At 41.6% G+C, this 23,009-nt stretch overlaps 1 protein-coding gene across 4 annotated transcripts in view; it reads right to left on the bottom strand.

The window, feature by feature from the left end:
* Nucleotides 1-283: 283 nt before the first annotated feature.
* Nucleotides 284-23,009, bottom strand: part of CDON (cell adhesion associated, oncogene regulated) — a 95,853-nt gene continuing 73,127 nt past the window's right edge. For all 4 annotated transcript variants that reach the window (XM_038380689.2, XM_043500946.1, XM_043500947.1 and 1 more), the window contains exons 16-20: nucleotides 21,278-21,505; nucleotides 19,778-20,064; nucleotides 17,163-17,242; nucleotides 6,723-6,976; nucleotides 284-4,535 (exon numbers count right to left, since the gene is read on the bottom strand). In XM_038380689.2, coding sequence (XP_038236617.1) covers nucleotides 4,369-4,535; nucleotides 6,723-6,976; nucleotides 17,163-17,242; nucleotides 19,778-20,064; nucleotides 21,278-21,505 — 1,016 coding nt within the window. In that variant the 3' untranslated portion in view covers nucleotides 284-4,368. The remainder of the gene's footprint in view (nucleotides 4,536-6,722; nucleotides 6,977-17,162; nucleotides 17,243-19,777; nucleotides 20,065-21,277; nucleotides 21,506-23,009) is intronic.

Raw genomic sequence — 23,009 nt, forward strand, 5'->3', positions numbered from 1 at the left:
TCATTTATGTCTAAGCCATATTAGCTATCTACTCTCTTTTTTAAAAAGTCCACTTGCTTCTTAGACCTTGCCTACGACTTAAAATATTGTTGGCAATTCACTGTTCTTTAGGGTAGGGTAAGTTTGGTGAATCATAATTAAATATGAAACTAGTAAATAATTTGACCTATATTAAGCAGTGATATAGCTAGTCTGACTTTTTCTCTAGTATCAATAGCTTTCGGTTAATGAGAATTCACACCACTTGTCGATTCAAGAGCAGACACAATCTAATAAGCATCACTCAAAGCAGCAGCATTCTCTTTAATATTAATCAAACCACCAAAAAATTCTGCCAAAAACTACATCATTTAAAAATATGTACAATTTCAAAAGAATATTACAACTTTTTTTTTTTTTTTTTTTAGGAAAATATAGTATATTTTTCTATATGATACAAAAACCATGCAGCTTTAAGTCATTGCTTTCAAAGACCACAAGGTGAAATACAGAAAAACATTTTCCTCGGGCAGTATGACAGCTGAATGACGTTCTCAGATACTGGGAGGATCAGAGAGGGTTGGCTTGTTTGTTTTATACCAAGACCCATATTAAGACACACCGTTACGTAACTAGAGCACGTACCAAGAGGAAAGGTTTGAAACACGATTTTTAAATGTATTGTTTCTGAGAGATCAAGATTTGGCTAGTACAATCAGGAAACTTCAGAGGCCTCAGTGTTTAAAAAACAGGATAAAAAAGGGAAATGCACATAGGTCTGATGTCAGTGAACCTTTTTTAAAAAAAACAAAAACACACAACAAACCCCTAGGTTATATAGTGCCCACAGAAGCAAAGAACTTAACACTGGTTAGAGTCAAGCATAACATAGGCAGTTAATATAAAAGTTTCCTCATCACAGCTCTGCCAATGTACCTCATCCCCTGGTGCCAAAACCCTTGCCAATGAACCCAGGATTCTAGAGTTTGTGCACCTACTTCCCACATCCCACTAAGCCCCTGTGCTCTCTAGATTTCAAAGGAAAATAACATTAAAAGCATAAAACCGAGCCAGTTTTAAAGAATAAGGCGGGTTTTCAGAGGGGCAAGGCCTTTCAGCATTTCCTGGGTAGCTGATACTAGCTGAAGTCTAAGGATGGGACTGGACTGATGTGCATGACCGGGAATCACAGCATTTATGCAGGATTTGTGTAGAGTTTTGTAATTATGCACCTATAGCTGGGAGAACACATGACCCCTAAAAAGAAAGGCAAACATATATATTTTTATAAATAAAATACAATAAAAGAAACACACTTAAAACAGTGTTATTCATTATAAATAAAGCAGTCCATGATGAGACTCTGCTAACATGGCAGATTACAACAATCTCTTCCTTGAGTAGAAACCCCAGCCCCAAAATCTGACTCTTTCAAAGCAATTTATGTCCCAAGGACTCATACGAACCTGCCTTGGTTTCCTGCTCCAAACTACCAAACTCTTACAGCAGAGAGTTTCCTGAATCTCTCTGTCAAAGCATTTAATATGCTAGTTCTCCTACCAGGCAACTTTCGTAACCTCATGAGATCGGCCATTGCACTCAATAGATCACACTACAACAGGAGTCTGCCTTCCTCGGATGCTAATTAGGTCTCACAAACATGCAGGCTAATCCATTATCACATGCTGTACACCTGGACATCAGGAATAGAGAACTCGTGTCCACATCTGGTGCGGCCCCCTCTCCCATCCACCAAGCAAAAACAGCATCAACTAGTTTCCTACTGCAATAAACTCTTGCATAGTAACCTAGATCAAACCCAGTAAGTTCTCATTTAAGGGCTGAATATATAAAATATATAATATATATCCTATATTATATATAATATTTTCACACTGCATATACACATGCCGCATTTGACATTTGTTGCAATAGTTAGAAAAGTACAGAGTCGGTCTTTATGATACACACATCTTACTCAGTGTGGTACAACAGGACCTCAGAGTTACAAACACCTCAGGAAGGGAGGTTGTTAGTAACTCTGAAATGTTTGCAACTCTGAACAAAACGTTCTGGTGGTTCTTTCAAAAGTTTACAACTTAATACAGCTTTGAAGCTTTAGTAGGCAGAAGAAAAATGCTGCTGTCCCTTATTGTCTTTTAGTAGTTTATGTTTAATGCAGTACGGTGCGGTATTAGCTTTTTTTGGGGTCCCTGCTGCGGCTTGATTACGTACTTCCGGTTCCAAATGAGATGTGTGGTTGACCGGTCAGTTCGTAACTCTGGTGTTTGTAACTCTGAGGTTCTATTGTACAGTGCACCTGTAGCCACCTCCTGGTTTCTCTTGCAAGGGGTTTGTGATTCAAATAGGGCAGCTTTGCTTCTCTCCCACCCCTCGGGGCGTTTCTTGCTCTAGCTAGGAAAATATTCATTCCATTAAAAGGAGACTGCACACATGTCGCCTGAGGGCAGCAGTAATAGTGATTTATGTGCCTCATTCCTTGGTTTATAGGCTCTGATTTTTGGATAGCGTGTTTTACAAGTGAAAGTTTGTTTTATTTACTCTGATTAAATTTGAAAAAAAAGTGCAGTTAACATTGCAACACCTACATCACGCTCCAGCTGCTATGTCTGAGATACAGGCAGATTTCTTCATACACAGCCATTGTCTGAGATGAGGTTGTTGGACACCGTTTGCGACAGCACCAGGCTCAATTTTCTAAAACAACACCTCCGTGCTCTTATTTAACAGGCGAAGAGAGCCTTATTACACAAATGATACATTTTCCCTTTTCCTCAAACCATGGAGTTAAAATACCATTCAGTCCCTGGGAGATCCATTGCAAAGGACTGAACTTTGCCTTTGTAAGCGAAGCAAGCAAGCAGGGCTAAAGTATCACAAAATGTTCATTATACTTTAGTTTTAATCATTTGTGATAACAGTGCATCTTGGACGATCATATTTTAGGAATGTGAGCCCCACCACAGATCTGCCTCTGCTAACCGGGGTTATGTTTAGAGATGTGCAACTACCAGCACTGCTGAATATTAGCTTGTGGGGGGATTAGAAAAGTACCAACCACTGGAGATTCTACTGTAAATTGAACAGGTCCAACCTGTGGCAACTGGAAATTAAGCCAGTGGAATTAGCGGCAACTATGTACTCGTGCTGTAGAAACTGAAGCAGTTGGACATTTCAGAGTGAGTTCACTTTGCCCTCCTGGCATTTACTCTGGGTATGTCAATCCCACCTGCTCTGAAGGAAAGGTGCGCATGCATGAGCAGGTTTAAGATGTAAACTTAGAAAATTCAACCCGACTTACCTGCAGCAAAATTTAAAACATGCACAAGAATGAAAAACAATCAGCTAATAAGAGAGAGTTATATAATCACTGCCAATAACTCTTCTGAATGTAGCAGCCTTTTTTGGTTAAGAGTCTTTAACAATAACGAATATGTTCAGAGAAATCTCTATGTGCTAACGAGCTTGAGAATGCTAAAGAATGCTCAGACTCTAGGCTGTTCACAAATTATTCATGTAGATTATTCCTCATGTATATTATATAGCTGGTCCCACAAGTTATATGGAATACTTTCTGTTCCCTGATTAGATGACTAATACTTTTAAAAACAACAAATAGTGACCTTCCAGTAAGAATGGTCAGATAAATCATTCCTGCTAGAAGGCATGAAAGTTTTGGGAATTATGAAATTCTCTGAACACTAGGGATTTTCCAATACTTGGAGATAACTAAAAATATGACAAGTAGTATCCAACTGAATGCTGGGCTCAGGTTCCCAAATCAGATGTAGACCTATTCGACCAACTGTATCATTCGTATAAACAGGTCGGCTGGGGTTCATTATGTTGGGGTTCCATTATCAAATCTCTTTCCATCAAGAGAGCCTGAAACAACAGCATTTGAGTGTAGTCAGAGAAATTAGCTGTAAAAATATTGCAACAAATGCCAGTGACACGGCAGCTCTATAGGGTGGCTATAATCTGCTATGAACTTCAGAACCACTCGGGTCAGATCCACTCTAATAAGTCTGCATACTAAACATTCATGCTCCTCTGCAGAAGTGCTTCTCATGCTGGTAATATCCATGGAAAACACACTATATATTTCCCATCGTTGTTCTTTATATTATTACAAAACTTTATACATAACCAGGCTAATTCCACAGGGTGTGGAAAAAACAAAGGAATTTCTCAAGGCATAAATAATATGAAAAGGCAAACATTTTAAACAAGATACATTCATGACACTACTACAAAAAAATAAATAGTGACTCTCTCTCTGTTATAATTAACACCCCTCCATCAGTCTTTGTCAGTGACTCTGCTGTGCAGTTACTGGCTTTAAGTGGAAAAATGATTGCTGCTTCTTCAGGTTTCCTGCATCTGGAGCTGTCGAAGGTCCCCGGAGCTGTTTAAAGTGACACCAGGCGAATTCCATCCTGATTTTTCATTACAGTCCTTTGAAACAGGCTGCAGAATAAGAGGACTCCAGCTCAAAATACGATTTGATGTTTCTGAATGTGCACAGATGTCACCTGCAAACCAAGAGCAGTTTATATTAGCATGAAATCTCTCCTCGCCCCTTCACTATTTCAGCATACTTGCCCCATCAGTCTTCAAACGCAGATTAGTCAACTAGGTAAACCTTTCTTTCCACTAAAAGTGAAAATTAGTTTGGACGCTGTACAGTGTTAAACCCTGGCAGGAATTGCTAATTTCCTAGAGCATTTCTCATGATACATTTCCCTGTTCTCTAGGCCTTTCCAGTTATCACTAGATTTAGTGATCAGATTGTGGGGAGCGGCTTTGCTTCCTTGGGAGATTATGGGGAAAACCCTAGTTTCAAATGGCAAGCTGCCTCACTGATCTAATTAAAACATACAAATACATTATGACCCTAAGAACCTCTCAGTGCCAAATGGTTCACAGTTGTGTAACAGGAACTCATAACAGGCCTGACAAACTCATCACTCCTAGTACACCATTTTTATGATATTTATCCATAAATGAGGTCGTGAGGTTTCTAAGAAAAATATGTCATACTGATCCTCATAATCGTTGCCTGATGTACGCATGGATATTTAAGGAGCTGTGTACATGTACTGAAAATATAGGCTTTAAAGTCTGTCACCAACCAAAGAGAAAAAAAGTTTCCTCCAGACAGGGAGTAAGATGTGTATCTCTCTGTCAAATGTAAATTAAGTATTGTTAGGCAACACAATGAAAGACCCATTTACATACAGGATCAACAGGAAAAGAACAGAGAAAAAAAACAAGTAATGGGGACGGGGAGGGGGGAGATTCTGCTGTCTCTAAGGTCAGTGACCTATAGGGATGTAAGTAGAAGGCAAGGAGACTCCCCTTTATCCTACACCTGAGGAAGTAGGTGTTTACATTCATGCAAATGGGATCTCAACCAGGCTTGGCCGAAACACTCCGAAAGACACGTGGGGTCAGACAAACTTTCTTAGACAGAAGGTTAGACTGTTAACCCGCTTTCTAGAGATTAAACTTATCAGTGGTGCGGGAACACTTTGAATAGTGGGGGAGCTGAAAGCCAGCCTCCTTACCTCTGTCCGCTCCTCCTCCCCTGCCCCCAGAGCCAGTAGGCTGGGACCTGGGGATCCGGCAGGCAGGCCCCAGCTAAAACGTTGGGGTGCTGCAGCATCCCTCCTCCCCCCCAGTTCCCGCGCCTATGCGTGTTATGATTTTGTTTTATATATAACCCTTCTATTACCATTATCCTTACTCACTGTCTCTTACATCTTAATCTTTGATAATAAACTTATGATTGTTTTCACTATAAATATATCTCAGTGCTTTGAGGTTACATATGAGCTGATCCTGACTTGAATCATACAAGCTGGTGCATATACCATTCCCATGGGGATAGCTAACCTGATAATTCTGTGAGCATTCAGTATCTAAGGGACTGAACACTACAGGAGAATGCTTCAAAAGGACTTGGGGACTGGGGTGCACTTACTGTTAACCTGCACAAAAAAGGAAGGGCTGCCATAGCCCAGTGGAGATTGTTTCACAGAAGAAGAAAAGGCAAAATGATGGGATGGGAAGGAACTGCCAGGACCCTTGATCCCTTGTCTTTACCCCTCTAAACACCATGTTGATCCAACCTGTCTTTTCAGCTGGAAAGCTCAAAATCTCTCTCTTTTTGGGGCCAGCCAGGAGCTATAAAGGAGTGTGTGATGCTTTCAGCTCTTGCCGTCCCAAAGAACAAGACAGTTTATTCCTGAATTCTAGTTTCCCCATTTGGTGCATCCCCTAGCTAACTCTGAATTAACTCCACTTCCTGCAGGTACCTGGGCTTTCCCTAGAGGTCTCATATACGTAATTACCCAGCCTGATTCTTCTTAGAATATGAGATCTGATAAGAGCAACGCCTAAGGTGGTACTGGCAAAGATTATTAAAAAAATAGCATTCAAAGTAAATCAGTCATCACATCATCTGGAGTAAGTGTACTGGAGGGGTTCCATTTAGAACACTCATCATTTAGGGCATGCACCTGGAAGGCATTTTAATATCTTCACTTCCATTGTCTTCAAGGGGAGCTGCAAGCTGATCAACACCTTGCAGACTCTGGCCTTCCTTTTCTGAGACTAATTGCTAGTTTCTGTGTAGTCAGATTAAGCACCCTACAGCTGTTGTACAATAAACACGCAGCTTGGAAGCCAAGATTTATTCTCCCCCAATTTTGGCATACCTTCTGGGTAATCTACGTTAATCTGATTCATATTTTCCTGACAGCAAGAATGCTGAGTAGATGGCTGCTCCACTTTCTCCTTGCTGTCTTCCTCCATCTCGACGCTGCATTCTGGGACCGTGGAGGCTAAACACATGGCTACCATCACATGATTCAGTGGTTTCATCTCTAAACTGTCCTGCTGATAAGGTGCTACTATGGGCACCACAGGTAGCGTGCTGCTGCTAAACGTGCCATTGGTTTTGGTGAAACACCTGTGAATTTAAACCAAAATAAAGAATCACTCACGGAGTCCTGATCTCTCCAGATTCTTTGTTCTAGCAACTAAAATTGATTTAAGAAGTTTTTGAATACTTCCTCAAGTAAATCTCAATTATTGAATACAGTAAATATAGTAGAGCTGGTGGATTAAATTACAATTATTGTGTCAGATAAATTCAGACTTTTTGGGGGAAAATATATTCACAATTAAATACCTGTTTGCTCAGCTCACCAGATGGCTGAAAAACGTTCAGAGAATCATTTATTTAGCATTTTTTCCATCTATTGTCAATTAAGTGACTTGCGAACACATTCCTTCATTTGGTCAGCTTTGTAATACAGATTTTAAATGCCACGACACAGATCTTAAGTTACGAATCCAACATACCAATAGAGCAGCTCATGTTAAAAATAGGCATTCCTAAGCTAGTTAATGTAAATAGAGGAACTACATACAACCAACTGTAGCATTTTAAAAACTTACTATTTTTTGTATAAATTGAAAAGTTATTATATCAAAGACACTCATTCTGGACTCAAACTGAAGGCAAGCTGGGAAATCAATCTTGACAGCTGAGATACTTAACCTTTAAACAGAAAGAAGTTTACAGCAAAAGCCCTTTATAGATATATGCCTAGCATTATCTAATCTTAAGTAGTGAAAATGTCAAGAATGTTGTAGTTCCTCAAGTCCTGGGCACAGCAGTGCTAGCAGCTTCATTTGCAACAGCCACGTTAAATGTGAAAGCCCAGGACAGACCACTCCAGTATGACTCCATATGTACTAGAGTAGCAGCCGTGTTAGTCTATATTCGCAAAAAGAAAAGGAGTACTTGTGGCACCTTAGAGACTAACAAATTTATTAGAGCATAAGCTTTCGTGAGCTACAGCTCACTTCATCGGATGCATCGGATGCATTTGGTGGAACCAGCAGCTCACGAAAGCTTATGCTCTAATAAATTTGTTAGTCTCTAAGGTGCCACAAGTACTCCTTTTCTTTTTCCATATGTACAAGTAATTGTTACACAGCTCAAACTTTCATATTTAGAACATTCGCATGAATTGAAATTCTCTGAAACAAGCTGTATGAGCTGTAAGAAGAGTGCAGCCTTTGTTCCGAAATCTAGCATGGAGAGTGATATACAGCAAATCTATTACATTGCAGAAAAATTACAATTATTTCACCAGAACCTCACTACCTGTCATTCACTTTCACCACACCCTAGCAGTCAACAGAAACTTACTTATTCTGCAGGATTCACTTATTAAGGACACAAACCCTGGATTGCGACACCACAACTCATCAACAAGCAGCAGGAACAGGCCGATTACAAAGAAGAGCATATCTGTTTACACACAATTACCTTGGCCATAGCAACGTTTGGAAATGCTCATGAGAGTCAGACAGGGCTCTCAAATATTACAGATTATCCAGTGATATGCCAAATGGATACAGCTCAGAACAATTTCTACTGCCAAATCTAAATGCACCACCCTTCCTGCTATATGCATCATGCGCAGAACTATCCCATCTCATTTTAGATCCTTGTATAGCACCAGTCACCATGCTGATCACACAGCGCCATTCTGAGCTGGCACCAGTCACTAAACACAGTTCCATCAGGATCTGAAACACGTTTAACAGCACAATGTATTTAACATGATAAAATATCCTTTTGCTGATGGAAAGAAATCAATCCAGAAAAAAGTTAAAGAGTACTTATTTCCAAACACGAGAGCATATTTATGCCACCAAAATAAACCACTCATACATACTTGAAAGACCTAGCACATATGCAATTGGAAGAGCGAGTTTCGCAATGCTGGACTATCAAATCACATCTGAGTTCAATAAGAAATTGCTGCGATGGTAACGTTTTACAAATGAGCGTATGAAATACAACTTGGAGAACCATCAGGCTGTGCTGCATGAAACCTCGCTCATTCAGTTGCTGTGTTACTTATTTGGTAGTGAAAAAGAAAAAAGAAAAAAAGCTTAGTTTGAGTGCCTCAGACTGAAATCATTTATTTCCACTTGTTTTAAATTAAAAATATAAATAAACTCAGGGCTTAGTGTATTCTGCCCCACACAAATCTCAACTGTTTGTGTGAGAACTTACTACATACGTCACTGCTCAAAACAACAGAAGAGGCCCATTTTACGACCTGCAAAGCAGAAAAATTACTCAAGGTTTATTCAAGCCACATTCTAACTAGTGAAGAATTCTTCATGTCCCTCTAGGAGGACGAGCTTTTCTGGGTATGCAGAGTCACCATCGTGTATTGCATGGTATAGGATAGTGCAATTGGGAGAAGTCAGTATGTTATTTGAAGTCAGAACTGTCTTATTATCCAGTTTCTTTTGGCACTGGGAAATACAAGATGTTCTCACCCTGTTTTCTTAAATGCCTGTGTCAGCCTGGACAGCTTGCCTGTGAGAACTGGCTACAGGTTTGTGTGTTATTTGGCATTCCATAAACTGCTGAACTTTCAGTATTCAGAGCTGATTGTGTGCATTAGGAAGTTCAATGCCTATTTTGAGACATCTGCATCTCGTTAACAGAACCCATGCTGTTCTAGTTTTTCAAGAGCATGCAATTCAGAAGAGTTAAATGGGTCGGTCACTCCGGCATTTGATTGTTAGACTGCAAGGGAAGATGGAAGACTATTACATAAGCTATTTTGGGAGACATTGACATTGACAATGACAGCATATCTGCATTCAGAAGCCCCCCACTGACAGGTAACTAATCCTTTAGCATGAAAGTATTAACAGAATTCACCTTCTATTTAAAGGGAGGAAAATATATTCAAATTCATAGTTTCTATGTGAAGAGCTTCTATGCAAGGTAACTGCTAAAGTTGCTTCTATTTAGATTCCCCCAAAGTATTTCGATCAGGTCATTCTGATAAGCACAAAGATCATATTTAAGGGGATTCTATCTAAAACAATTCAGAGATTGAGCCTGAGGTTCTAGGGGACTGTAATTCTGGTTTTAAACATAGTCACCTTAGCTACAAAACCTTAGAACCATAAACTCGTAGGACTAGAAGGGACCTTGAGAGGGCATCTAGTCCTATCCCCTGCACTCATGGCAGGACTAAGCATTATCTAGACCAGTGGTCCCCAACCTTTCTGTGGGAATAGCATATTGCTATTCCCAGAAGACTGTGGTGGATGCCGGACACCCTGCCACTGAAATGCCTACGACGAGTGCAGCTGCCTTAGAACCGGACGCCGAAATGCCAAGTGTCACCGCCGAAATGGCAATGCTTCTCGATGGCATTTTGGCAGGCGGTTCTAAGGCGACCGTGCTCGTTGGTAGCATTTTGGCGGCAAGGTGTCCTGTGGGCGCACAAAAATGCTGCGGCGGGTGCCAAGGCACCCGCGGGCACCACATTGGGAACCACTGAGCTAGACCATCCCTGACAGTATTTGTCTAACCTGCTCTTAAAAATCTCCAATGATGGAGATTCCACCACCTCCCTGGGCAATTTTTTATTCCAGTGCTTACTCAGGTTTCTCACATGAAACCAAAGCAAAGACCAGACTTGCTGGAAAAAAAACAGAATCAAGATAATTAATCTTCCAGAGCCCAAAAACCAAGGAATGTAGTAGTCATGGGGAGATGAAATGGACAATTCGGAGCAGGTCAAAACATGGACTTTGGAGTAAAAAATCTATCTGTCCTTGTAAGTTCCCTGGAAGTGGTGTGAAGCAGCCCCATGGGATGAACTCCCCTCCCAAATGTTCCTATGACAATAGCAACACAAAGTGCCAGTGCACAGCAACTTCCATTTTCAGTCCATCACCTCACATTAAAACAGTCTCCAAGTACTTATTATTCCAAGGACAGAAATACCACAAAAGCCACTGCAGTACTCAAATGCAACACATCTGGTCTTCAAACAAATCCATTCATTAGTTGACATTTCTTTCCACAGAGGTTTTGACTAGAATCCCTTTTTTAAAAAAAAACAAACAATTCCTTTAGTGAAACCCATTTTAAAATGTTTGTTTTTGCATGTTTAGGGGCTCTTCTTTTGAAACACATGTGTTCAACATCATTCCTGGTATAATGGCATTGGCTGGAGTGGAGTTTCAGTAAATTAATTTGGCTCATTAAATTTAAATCTAACGGTCCATATTAAAACTCTGATTAAAACTAGTTATTACAACTCCAACACAGAGCATGTATGAATTATAGTATAAAATCTGTCCAGTGGAAAATGCATTTCAAATCAAATCTCAATGCTAAAAAGCCAAAACCAACCCATGACCTGATTTATAGACCCTACTTCTTAGTAACTTACACTACAAATTGGCTGAATACTGCTTTGCTGGTCTATTTAGAGTTTATATGCTGCTAATGAATCTGACCACAAAATACAAATATTGCCCCGTGTGGGACACAAAGAAGGGTTAGAGAGAAGCAGCTCTACCTGGGTTGAACCTGCAGACAAAATATCTTGCCTACATGTGCTTGCTGTATATAACAGAAATATAGAACATTAAAAAAAAAGTTGGGTGCCCATTTTAAAAGTACCTGAGAGCCTTTCACTGGGAAAACTGACACAAATTGCAGTCTCATTGGCCTTGTCCACACTAGAAAAATGAGTATTCATAGTTCAATTATCAGCAATGCTTCGACTGCATCAGTGGTAGCAGCAGTGTAAGTATTAGTGTAGACTGAAACGCCGGTGTTTTCACCACTGTATCATGAAAGCCTGCTTAGAGATGGCAGTTGCTGGAAATACTGGTACTTGTTTAGCTAATAGAGATGTATCACAAGCAGCACACTTTGGCACTGATCAAAAAAACAAGCAGAAACTGAACAGCCATTTGGTTAAGTACACAGAAACCCACCAGATAGGAGTACTCAAAGACACGTGCATTAACACGTACATGTTAAACCTGACTAAAATTCTTTTTTTAAAAAGATAGGTCTGAACTAGAAATGAGCTCCGTTTCACATGTGTGGGTCCCCACCACCCCCCTAGGGTGACCAGATGTCCCAATTTTATAGGGACAGTCCCGATTTTGGGGTTTTTTTCTTATATAGGATCCTATTACCCCTTACCCTCTGTCCTGATTTTTCACACTTACTGTCTGGTCACCCTAGGGTGTGCACATGTGTGCCAGCTGCTCCCTGCACCCCTCATTGAAGCAGGTGTGCAGGGTTACTGCCCTGGGAACTGCAGGGCACCAGTGGACGTGGGGCCAGCAGCAGACAGGGGCGTGGGACAGGGCTAGCTGGAGGCAGGGGGTGCAGGGCTGGCTGCGGGCAGGGCAGGGGGTGCGGAGCTGGCTGGAGACAGGAGGGTGCGGGGTTGGTTGGAGGCAAGGGAGTGTGGCAGGAGCTGGCTGCGGGTAGGGCAGAGGGTGCGGCAGGGGCTGGCTGTGGGTAGGAGGTGCGGGGGTGGCTGGAGACGGGCTGGCTGTGGGCAGGGCAGAGGGTGTGGGGGTGGCTAGAGACCATTGCTCCTTATTCTGTCATCTGCCACCACTGAGAACAGCCGAGCTCCATCCTCTTTGGAACCCCCACTTCAGGTAGTTGAAGGCTGCTATCAAATCCCCCCTCATTCTTCTCTTCTGCAAACTAAATAACCCCAGTTCCCTCAGCCTCTCCTTGTAAGACATGCGTCCCAGCCCCCGAATCATTTTCGTTGCCCTCCGCTGGACTCTCTCCAATTTGTCCACATCCCTTCTGTAGTGGGGGGGACCAAAACTGGATGCAATACTCCAGGTGTGGCCTCACCAGTGCCGAATAGAGGGGAATAATCACTTCCCTCAATCTGCTGGCAATGCGCCTACTAATACAGCCCAATATGCCATTGGCTGGCTGCCAACTAGACATCAAGCCGTTGATCACTAGCCGTTGAGCCTGACAATCTAGCCAGCTTTCTATCCACCTTATAGTCCATTCATCCAGCCCAGACTTCTTTAACTTGCTGGCAAGAATAGTGTGGGAGACCGTATCAAAACCTTTGCTAAAGGCAAGATATATCACATCCACCACTTTCCCCATATCCACAGAACCAGTTATCTCATCATAGAAGGCGATCAGGTTGGTCAGGCATGACTTGCCCTTGATGAATCTATGTTGACTGTTCCCGATCACCTTCCTCTCCTCCAAGTGCTTCAAAATGGATTCCTTGAGGACCTGCTACCTGATTTTGCCGGGGACAAGGTTGATGGCAAAAACTCTTTAATCAATTTCTAACCACACAGTCTAAGGGGCAGTTCCCTTTCCTCAGGACAGCCTTTGGCTTTGTGACACATATGGCAATATCCTTGAAAAAACCTTACTGAATTAAATTTAAGTGGAGTCCATAGAATGAGATGAACACAATACATAGCTGCTATTAGCAAATATCCCCAATAGCCAGAGATGGGACACTAGATGGGGAGGGCTCTGAGTTATTACAGAGAATTCTTTCCCAGGTGCCTGGCTGGGGGGGGAGGGAGAGGGTGGTGTCTTGCCCACACGCTCTGGGTCTAACTGATCATTTGCGGTTGGTGTTGGAAGGACTTTACCCCCAGGTAACACTGGCAAAGACCCTGAGGGCTTTGGCCTCCTCTGCACCCTGGGGCACAGGTCACTTGCTGGTTTGAGCTACAGTAAATGGTGCATTCTTCGTAACTTGAAGACTTTAAATCAAGATTTGAGGATGTCAGTATCTCAGCCAGAAGTGATGGGTCTGTTACAGGAGTGGGTGGGGGAGGTTCTGTGGCCTGCGATGTGCAGGAGGTCGGACTAGATGATCATGATGGTCCCTTCCGGCCTTAAAGTCCATGAGTCTATGCAGTATTGTGGGCCAGAATTTTATGCAACATCTCTCGGGGGAAAAGGATGCGAACCCAGGAAGTGTTATAGCAATCATGCTGTTTGTAAGCTTTTGCATTTAAAGCAAAGCACAGACTCTGTCCTGTTTAGGCAGTCTAGCTTGCTGTGGATACCACAGTGTAGGCAGAGATTTGTGCAGACTGGAGAAAACTTCAGTCAGGAGGGAGAGAGAGACAGGTCTCTACCCAAGAGAGGTGGCTGTTGGGAGGCTAGAGGGGTTGCCTTTCAGGGACCATGGAGTGGGAATACAAGTGCAGTTGCCTTGACCTGGGATGGGCTTCAATCCCACTGGAACAAGAACCAAGAGATGATCACCTTTACTAGGGGGGTAGCCTCACTTTTCACACGGCAAGCACAGCTCGCAATTGAATTACAGCTGAACCAGGCTCTCTGTCTTGGAGAGGGAAGACAGAACCCCATCAAAATACACCTTAGCTTAGCAGTAAGTGCACTGAGCTGGGAACTGAGAAAACCTGAATTTAAATCTCATCTCTTCCACTCCCTGTTCCTTATACACTTCTGCACTTCACAGCCCTTAATACTGAGGAGGCTAGTATTAGCCACCCCATTTTACAAATCAAGGAACAGAAATTGCACAAAATCACTTGTAGCAGAGCTAGGAACAGAACTGAGATCTCTGATATGGTAGATCCCATCTCAGCCACCCTGTTGCTCAGAAACAGCCCGCCCAATCTGATGTACTTGACGATGCGGTCTAACTTCTAGATGGTTCTTCCATGCCAGAGCCAGGAATACAATTACTAACTTCTAATAAGTAGAAATGAGGCAATCCCAATTCCTAGCATTTTACTGCTGTCTAGCAAATTGTTGAGTCACCTGCTAGTCAAATATAGGTCACTTTCCTCTCAGGCAGAAGGTCCACACAGAGGGTAACAGTTACTCATGTATCTCACAGAGTCATGTATTGGCTAGAGATCTGAAGGCCTAGGGTTCAAATGATGCTGATAACATGTGAGGTGAGCCTTTGGTTACACGTGACAGAATTCCTAATTTTCCAGTTTTCTTTTTAAAAAAATGTGAAAAGAATTCTCACAGTATGAGACAATGTGCTCAAAAGCAAGAAAAAAAAGAATTAGTCAATTAAAGTGCCTTGCACAAAAATACATTCCTCAGTATGGCCATTTGTCACGTCAATGGTTTGTGTCACACCCAGGCAGACTTGAAAGGTAAGAAGTTTGATAGCTTAGGGTATCTCTGCACTGCAGTTGGGAGGTGCAATTCTCAGCTCAGGTAGACGTACACTACTAGATCTCTTCAGCCAGCATGCTGAAAATAGTAGGGTTGCAGCGGTGTGGGCTAGCCACCTGACTACGTACCTAGGATCTTGAATGGGGCTGTATTCAGGTGGCTAGTCTGAGCTGCTGCCTGTACCACCACAGCCACACTTGTGTTTTTAGCACTGTAGCTCGGGCAGAGCTAATGTGTGTATGTCTACCCTAGCTGGGAATTACACCTCAAAGCTGCAGTGCAGATATAGCCTTAGTGAGATGGTAGCATCCTCCTTGAGGAGGATTTATGGCTTCAGTCCAGTTAACAATGGCCAACAGTGGCCATCTTTACTAGGGGAACCCCTCCCCACTGATAGTAAATTAGTAGCTTTCTTTACTGAGGGTATGAACAACTTCAATCCCATTGTAAGTAATGGGAAACTGTCATTTTGAGTAAGGAAAATAGTGACTATACCGGGAATTCAAGGAAAAACAAATAAACTTTGCTTAATTACCACCTGAATTCTTCAAATCTATTTGTGAAGGTAGATGGCAATGAGTTTTAAGAATATAGGGAGTTTGGATGACAACAAATCAGCCATTTCCTAGCAGAACAAAAAAAAATGAGATACTGAATTCTAAGGTTCCATTTTTAAATTAATTTTAGCAAACTAAAACAAGATTTAGTCAAAAATCCTGAAAACAAATAATCTTTACTCACCAATGTAAGGTTAGTTTGGAGAAGACACATTCTTCACAGAAAAAAGGCCAAAATCCCTACTTTAAGTGAAAAACACAACCTAACCTTAATACAGGAGGTATACTGGACCTTGAATTCTATAAAGGAATCTCCTTTCTCCAGCTGTGACATGCCCAGAGTGTGAGGCTGGCCAAACCTCTACCAAATGCCTCAAGAGCCTCAAATTCTGCATTCCATAAAGACTGAATGCTGTGACCCCAACACACTTGCTCTGGTTTTATAAATGCTCTCAGGTGATTTCAGAAGATGGCAGAAAATTCATAATACAGAACAGATAGTAAGAACGTGAATAGTAGCTGACAAACTAACCTTTTTATGCTCAATTTAGAATTGTCTATCGCATGAAACTGAAGGAAAGAGACATACATCAGAGACCAAAGGTCAACCCTCCCCATTAACCCCAAACCCAATAAAACCCAGCAAGGCTTAGTTAATGATTTGAGCAACAGCAACTCCAGGGGTCTAATACTGGCTTTATTCAATCCTATCTAGTTTCGTATACTTTGTTGATCAGCTGATCATCCCTGAGACATCTGTCAAACACATTCACACTTGCTTCCTCTGTGTCCTTGGCTAAATCACAACCAGAGTTGGCTGAAATTGGAAAGTTTGGGGTTTTCAATTGTTTTCATCCAAATTCAGAACAAAAACAAATTTACTAAAATTTTCTGACAAACCAGAGATGCCCAAAACGTTCATTTCAGAAGCACTGAAATACTGATTGCTCCTGAAACAAAATGTGAAACTGACATCCTGGCAGCTGTGAAACTGACAAGAACATGAATTTCAGTAAGTTGTTCCACTGCAGGTAACCTGCCAGCCACAGAGACCTGGCTTCAGCTATTTGTCAATTTCACTCATGAAATTGACAATAACCTTCCAGCAGGCTGAGCCCAGCAGCTCTGCCTCCTCACCACCCCCCAGCTCTGGGAGCCAGAAAGGCACTATGGGTCCCCTAGAGCAAAGGGTGCCCTGGGACTTCGTGTCTCTGTGCACAAGAAATAGGTAGAGGCAGTGTGCTTGCTGATCTGCTTTTCCACACCCTGGAGCTATGGGAAGGCGAGGAGGCAGAGTGTCAGGGCACACTGCTGTTTCAATGGAAGTTTAGCTAAATATGTAGCAGGCACAGTGAAACATTTCACTCACCAAAGCGATATTTTCTGATGAAACTAAGTTTCGTTGGAAAATTTTTGGCCAGGTATAGTCACCACCTCTCAGCTTCTGCTTCCAATCTGTAAAACGGGATCATCTGCATTTACACTCATAACAGTGATGCCGAGATTGTGGTTTGCAAAGCTCATTGAAGGTGATGCCAAGAAGTAGAGGTGTAACTCTAACCTACCTGTTATTGTTCCGACAGTTCCGGCAATTGACGCACTCCGAGGGGTCAGTCTGAGGCACTGCTGTGTACATTCCACCACCCTGAAGAAGGGGAAAGAAACAACCCAAAATCAATTGCAACACAGGCATACAAGATGTAGTCTATGATAAATGGGCACAATGTACGTTAACCCCCAGGACTTCTCATTTAATTTTGAATCTTAATCACCTTATCAGGCTTCAGATCTGTGTTTTGTAACGTGGCATGGGAACACTGAGCTGCTATTATACAAAGTCTAGTTGAGTTTTCTGCCAGCATGTGTGTCAGAGAAAAGTAAATAACTGTTGCTTAGACAAGTATGCAGTAACTTCCCTGGCTTATTTTCAGTCTAATATGTCCAGGTTTAATTTAATAAACACACTGTAAATATGTTTATTTTTAACGCTGATGACAGACATGAAAGCAAATTCCTATTCATTAGAGAACTGTGCCCCGTTTGGGGTGACAGGGTGTTAAATATTCAGGCCTGATGTCACAACATAAACCCATCCCACTTTCCTGTAATTACTCCGATTAGATCGGTTTACTTCACTGAACAGACTTTTGAAACATTTTATATTTTTACAGATGGGGTAATTCCTTCGCCAGCAATCACTCTGGGGTGCGAGGGATTTTGTGTTGTTGGTTTTGGCTGAACAGGCCCATTGCAAGTAAGTAAAATGGCCAGATTAACACATACCTCATTGTTAAATACTAGGCGGACACCGATGTGAGTCATTTGAAAATGGTACTGTAGTGTTACAATTCTGCATTTTCTTAAGGGGAGCAAGTTTAGGAAAACTAATTCAACCTCTGAGTGAGTTAAGTTGGATAACTGCTTCTTCTCCAGTATTTCTTGTTTTTGTATGCCTCTGCACCAGGTCTGGTCCTACATTTTGCAGACCTGTGCGCTTATACGTGTGGGACCTGTGGGACCACTCACACTATGTCTCTCCCCCAGGCCTCTTCTCTTCATTTTCCCAAACATTGGAGCATTAAGAGGGATGCCAGTAAGAATGGGGATATAAAGTTCCTTTGCTCTGTACTGTGATTATGTAAATCTCACTTGTTCTGTGCGGGAGTGGAGTCAGCTGCTGACATCCTTGCTCAACAACCTTCCACAGCATTCCAAATGGGGAGATGAAAAGAAAGGCAGATATTTACAAGGGACAGTCCTCTAGAAACAGTATGTCCTGTGGAGATCTCATGGGCCTGCTCCACACAGAACAGCACAGGGATCTGCAGATCAGCCCTACATACGTGCACCTGGAACACAGGGTCCTATGTGGTTGTACACCAGGTACATAAGCTTAGGGCAACCCTTGCTCTGTGATTTCTACCTGGAAGAATGAACCCCAAAATATTAGCCACAGAGTTCATAAGAAAGCCTGTCTGTATAGTATCTACAGTCCATGCAGCGCCCAGTATCTGGAGAACAACATCTGTGTGCTTATCTAAACCAAAATACCAAAGCTTTTGAGGATCCCCATTGCTAATGTTGATTAGATAGCTTTATAACATAAGAAATCTTTAGGCCATGGTTGTTCTTTTAGGCAAAGGAAAAACTGCACCTTTGGTACTTAAACCGTGGCACAAAAAGGAGACCATGTGATGAGATGAATAGTCTACATTCCAACCTGGAGTTATCTGAAGTGGCAACTACTGCGTAAGTGGCAATTTGCTGTTGAATAAAATGAAGTACCTGTGTTCAATTACTAAAGCAAACAATCGTTCCATTTTTCCCCCTTTAGAAACAGCATTCATTATATAGACTTTTTGAACTTTTCCTTCAGTTTTCCTGGGCAACATTCAGTTTTGAGTAGAACCAGTGATAAAAGTGGAGTAAGTCTGAAAGTAACCCACCTGTTTCCACAGACAATAATGAAATCATTATTCTCTCTTGGAAATGGAACATGTTTCAGAAAATTAAATATTTTTCCACAGCACACAAAGGCTGGATCACAGATTAAGACCAGTTTTTGTTACTTCAAGAAATTAGTCTCAAAAGTTGCAAATAAGGGACTCAGTAAGGCAGACTTATTTATTATGTTGTTGTATTTCAAGACTGGAGGGACATTTTCTTTTATGAGACCCCAGCTACGTGCATGCTGTGGTAAACTTAATAGCACAGCTTACAAATCACAGATCTGAAACAGGGTGTGTGTGCGCGTGTGTGTGCGTAAAAAACAGTCAATTTGTGAAGCTGAAAACTCAGGAACCATCATTAAATCTATTTGACAGAAAGACTGAGAAATACCATATATATAGTACAGTATCTCAATCCAGCACTGCACGAGTCTCAAAACTCTCGGACTAAAAACAAGGGTAAGAGGAGACTCCCCAGACTAAATACAGCTATTGGTGCCTCTAATCCTAATCTCCACAGGAAAGCCCTGAAGATGAAAATATTAAAAACACCAGGCCAGCTACCTCCACTGGAACAGAGATAGGGTAACTGGTAGTTGTTAGCTCCAGCACAAAGACTTTAGTATTTCCACAACTGACTTGCCTAGCTGGAGCTTCCTTTTACACCTTGAATAAAATTCCAAAGTCAAGATCAGGACCCTTACATCATATGTGAATCAAAGCACTCTTACGTTCACTAAATGATGGGGATGTTCATAATCCATGTGTGTCCTGGATAGAGAGTTGGTGTGCCCAGGGTAAAGGCCAGTCCCTCCATTCAAGCCACCATTCATGATCCCATTAACTCCATTGGGAACCTTGTGATGGAGGTGTGGACAGCCATTACTGAGACTACCATTGCTGATGAAGTTTCCATGTATGCTGCCATTGATGCGGCTTGTGCCTGGTAAAGTAGCGTATTCGACCATTTGCCCATTGATATCTGCACCTTGGTAGAGGTAACCAGGAGGGTCATACTCTGCAAAGGGAGACCCATGGGGAAAAAATTAGAACACTTTGTTAGCATAATTTTGCTAAGTATTCAATGTATGATTAAAGAATATTTTATTTTTTATCATAGTTCTAAAACCAAAGTCAGATGAGTGTTTCAGAGATACAGAAGTGACCCATCTAACCCTTTTCAGGGTTTTTATAGTAGCCCTAAATTGTAACATTTAAGTGCTTAATATGCAAATGTTTTCCATCTCTACATTAGCTATGTCCACACACTAATCCTCTTGGTCTGGAAAGAATTTAGCAGAAGATGTTGCTCTGTAAAAATAGGATTTTAAAACAGGATCATTTGCATGATCAACTCTATGGCAGAGACAATTTAACTTATTTTGGTCCTGCTCAGTTTCAAAGGAAGTTTTGCATAATTTGGGTTTGCTGGTGGGGAGTATGGATCATATTTAAACACCAACAGACTGTGCAGATAAAGCTAAGTACCAGAAACAGAGGGAGCTATTTAAAATGTCATGTAAGACTCCGCTTGCTCTGAGTAGTTGCTGGGAATAAAAGCTGATAGCTTTTGTACGGTGCTATAAACTAAGTATTCCATAGTACTTCACAGTGCGTTTCTAGTCAGAAACTGGCAGGTTTCTGCTTATTAACAGCTGCTCCACAGCCTTTCGCCAGTACTACAATGAGCCTCAAAAAAAGTGCCACAAGATCTCTCTCTCTCTATCTGGAAAAATTAGAGTGAAGCAAAAAGAATGTTGGCTTTATACGGCTATCCAGAAAACCACTTACGCACATGCTCAAGTCTAAGCATGGGAGTACTGCCATTGAAGTCAAAGGGACTATTAATATGCTTAAAGTTAGGCATATGTCTTAACATGTTGCCAGATCAGGGCCTCAATAACTTATCCAAAGAATGGCATCTTCAACAATGCAGCAGAACACTGCAGCAATCTATATATATATATATATGGCTCAATCCTCGAATGGGACTCAATGCAGAGAAACAGATACATTACTACTTTCACAAATTCCTTCATCTCTCCATGTTCCTTAGTAACACATAAGTGAAGAGTTTCTATGACTAACCAAATACCAATTTGATCATAACAGAGAGTATGTATTTGGGGCATTCAATATAAAGCTCTACATTTATTGTCTAATTTTCATTACCCTCATATTTTTTCATATTAAACTTGGACTGGGAGGAGAGGAAACCAAGAATAACTTACTCTGCATGGCGTTTTGTTGGCGATTCTTCCACAGACACATGGCAATGAAAACTATCAGAATAAGGACCATCACTCCAAGGACACAGCCCACAATCAGATATAGCATGTCGCTGCTCCGAACAGGGCCATTTGATGGGCCAGCATTGCCTCCACCCCCACGATCAGGAGAATTAGGTGGTGTACTCAGGTCCTTCACTGGATATTCCGATGCTCCAGGTGTGCGTTTCACTGATTGAAATACAGGAGACACACATGGTCTTGTGAACCCAACTTGGAATGAGAAGTCGGCAGAAATGTCATCAGCATGTGTTTATCTATCTGTTATTCAACTATACAGTTATGAAGTGGAAATATCTACCATTGAATTTAGTATCTCAATGATTTGTAGACAAATTTTCAGCTCAAGATTTTTACATTAGCTGATGAGGTCAACAAACATTGGATGGTAACTGTTTGTCTTAGAAAATGCCTATGATCTAACTACCTATAACCCATGTATCTAAGCCATGTTATATTTCAACAAGCAATTGAATGCAAGTATTGCTAGAGATGCACTAGCTTCCAATCTGAAAGAATACAAATCTTTCCACTTCTGAGGTCAGGAAAAAACACAATATGCATTTCTGTCAACTAACCATTGCCAGATGCCTTACTTCTATCTGATGTGAACCCTGCTAACCTTTACTGTTTTCGAAACTGCATTCTTCAGGAAATTAACAACCAGGTAGAAATCTTACAAAATTCAAGACGATATCAATATGACACCTGCACTAAAGTGAAAGGCACCATTTCAGCAACTATATATTTGCTGGCTGCTAAGTAAATACATACTGAATTGTAGCCACTCTGTACTCCCCAAAAACAATGTAAAGAATTATTGGTAATTAATTTTGCAGGACTAAATTTTTCCATCAGTGAATGTTACAACCAAGATTTTAAATAGGGGTTTGTACTGAACATTTTAAATATTGTATTTATAGCATTAGAATTTGTTTTGCTAAAGGTTAGCTCATGCTTAGGGAATCTAATAGAAAACTGTAAGACCAAGTTAGCTTTTGAGTGCTAACTACCTCTTTGAACCGAAATGACCAAACAAGCCCATTCAGTGTCTAGAGTCTCGTCAACATTCACCAAAAAGAAGTGGCCCAAAAGGCTGCTTGTGTGGGTGACCCCTTCCAGAGCTAAGCCAAGAAGGATCAAGGCTAGAGCATGGGGGCAGAGGCAATGCTTGCTCTCATTTGGATTCAGAGTAGCAGCCGTGTTAGTCTGTATTCGCAAAAAGAAAAGGAGTACTTGTGGCACCTTAGAGACTAACAAATTTATTAGAGCATAAGCTTTCATGAGCTACAGCTCACTTCATCCGACGAAGTGAACTGTAGCTCACGAAAGCTTATGCTCTAATAAATTTGTTAGTCTCTAAGGTGCCACAAGTACTCCTTTTCTTTTTGTCTCATTTGGATTGATTGCTTAGGGCCCCAGATTGCCTTGATTTGCTCCTAAAAGAGGTCATAAGAACATAAGAACAGCCATACTGGGTCAGACCAAAGGTCCATCTAGCCCAGTATCCTGTCTTCCCACAGTGGCCAGTGCCAGGTGCCCCAGAGGGAACGAACAGAACAGATAATCATCGAATGATCCATCCCCTGTCGCCCATTCCCAGCTTCTGGCAAACAGGCTAGCAATACTTCAGAACATGGTTCTGCAATCACTTAAAGGAAATGTCAATATGAAT

This window comes from Dermochelys coriacea, chromosome 22 (assembly GCF_009764565.3).
Source record: "Dermochelys coriacea isolate rDerCor1 chromosome 22, rDerCor1.pri.v4, whole genome shotgun sequence".
In the NCBI taxonomy this organism is placed as follows: Eukaryota; Metazoa; Chordata; order Testudines; family Dermochelyidae; genus Dermochelys; species Dermochelys coriacea.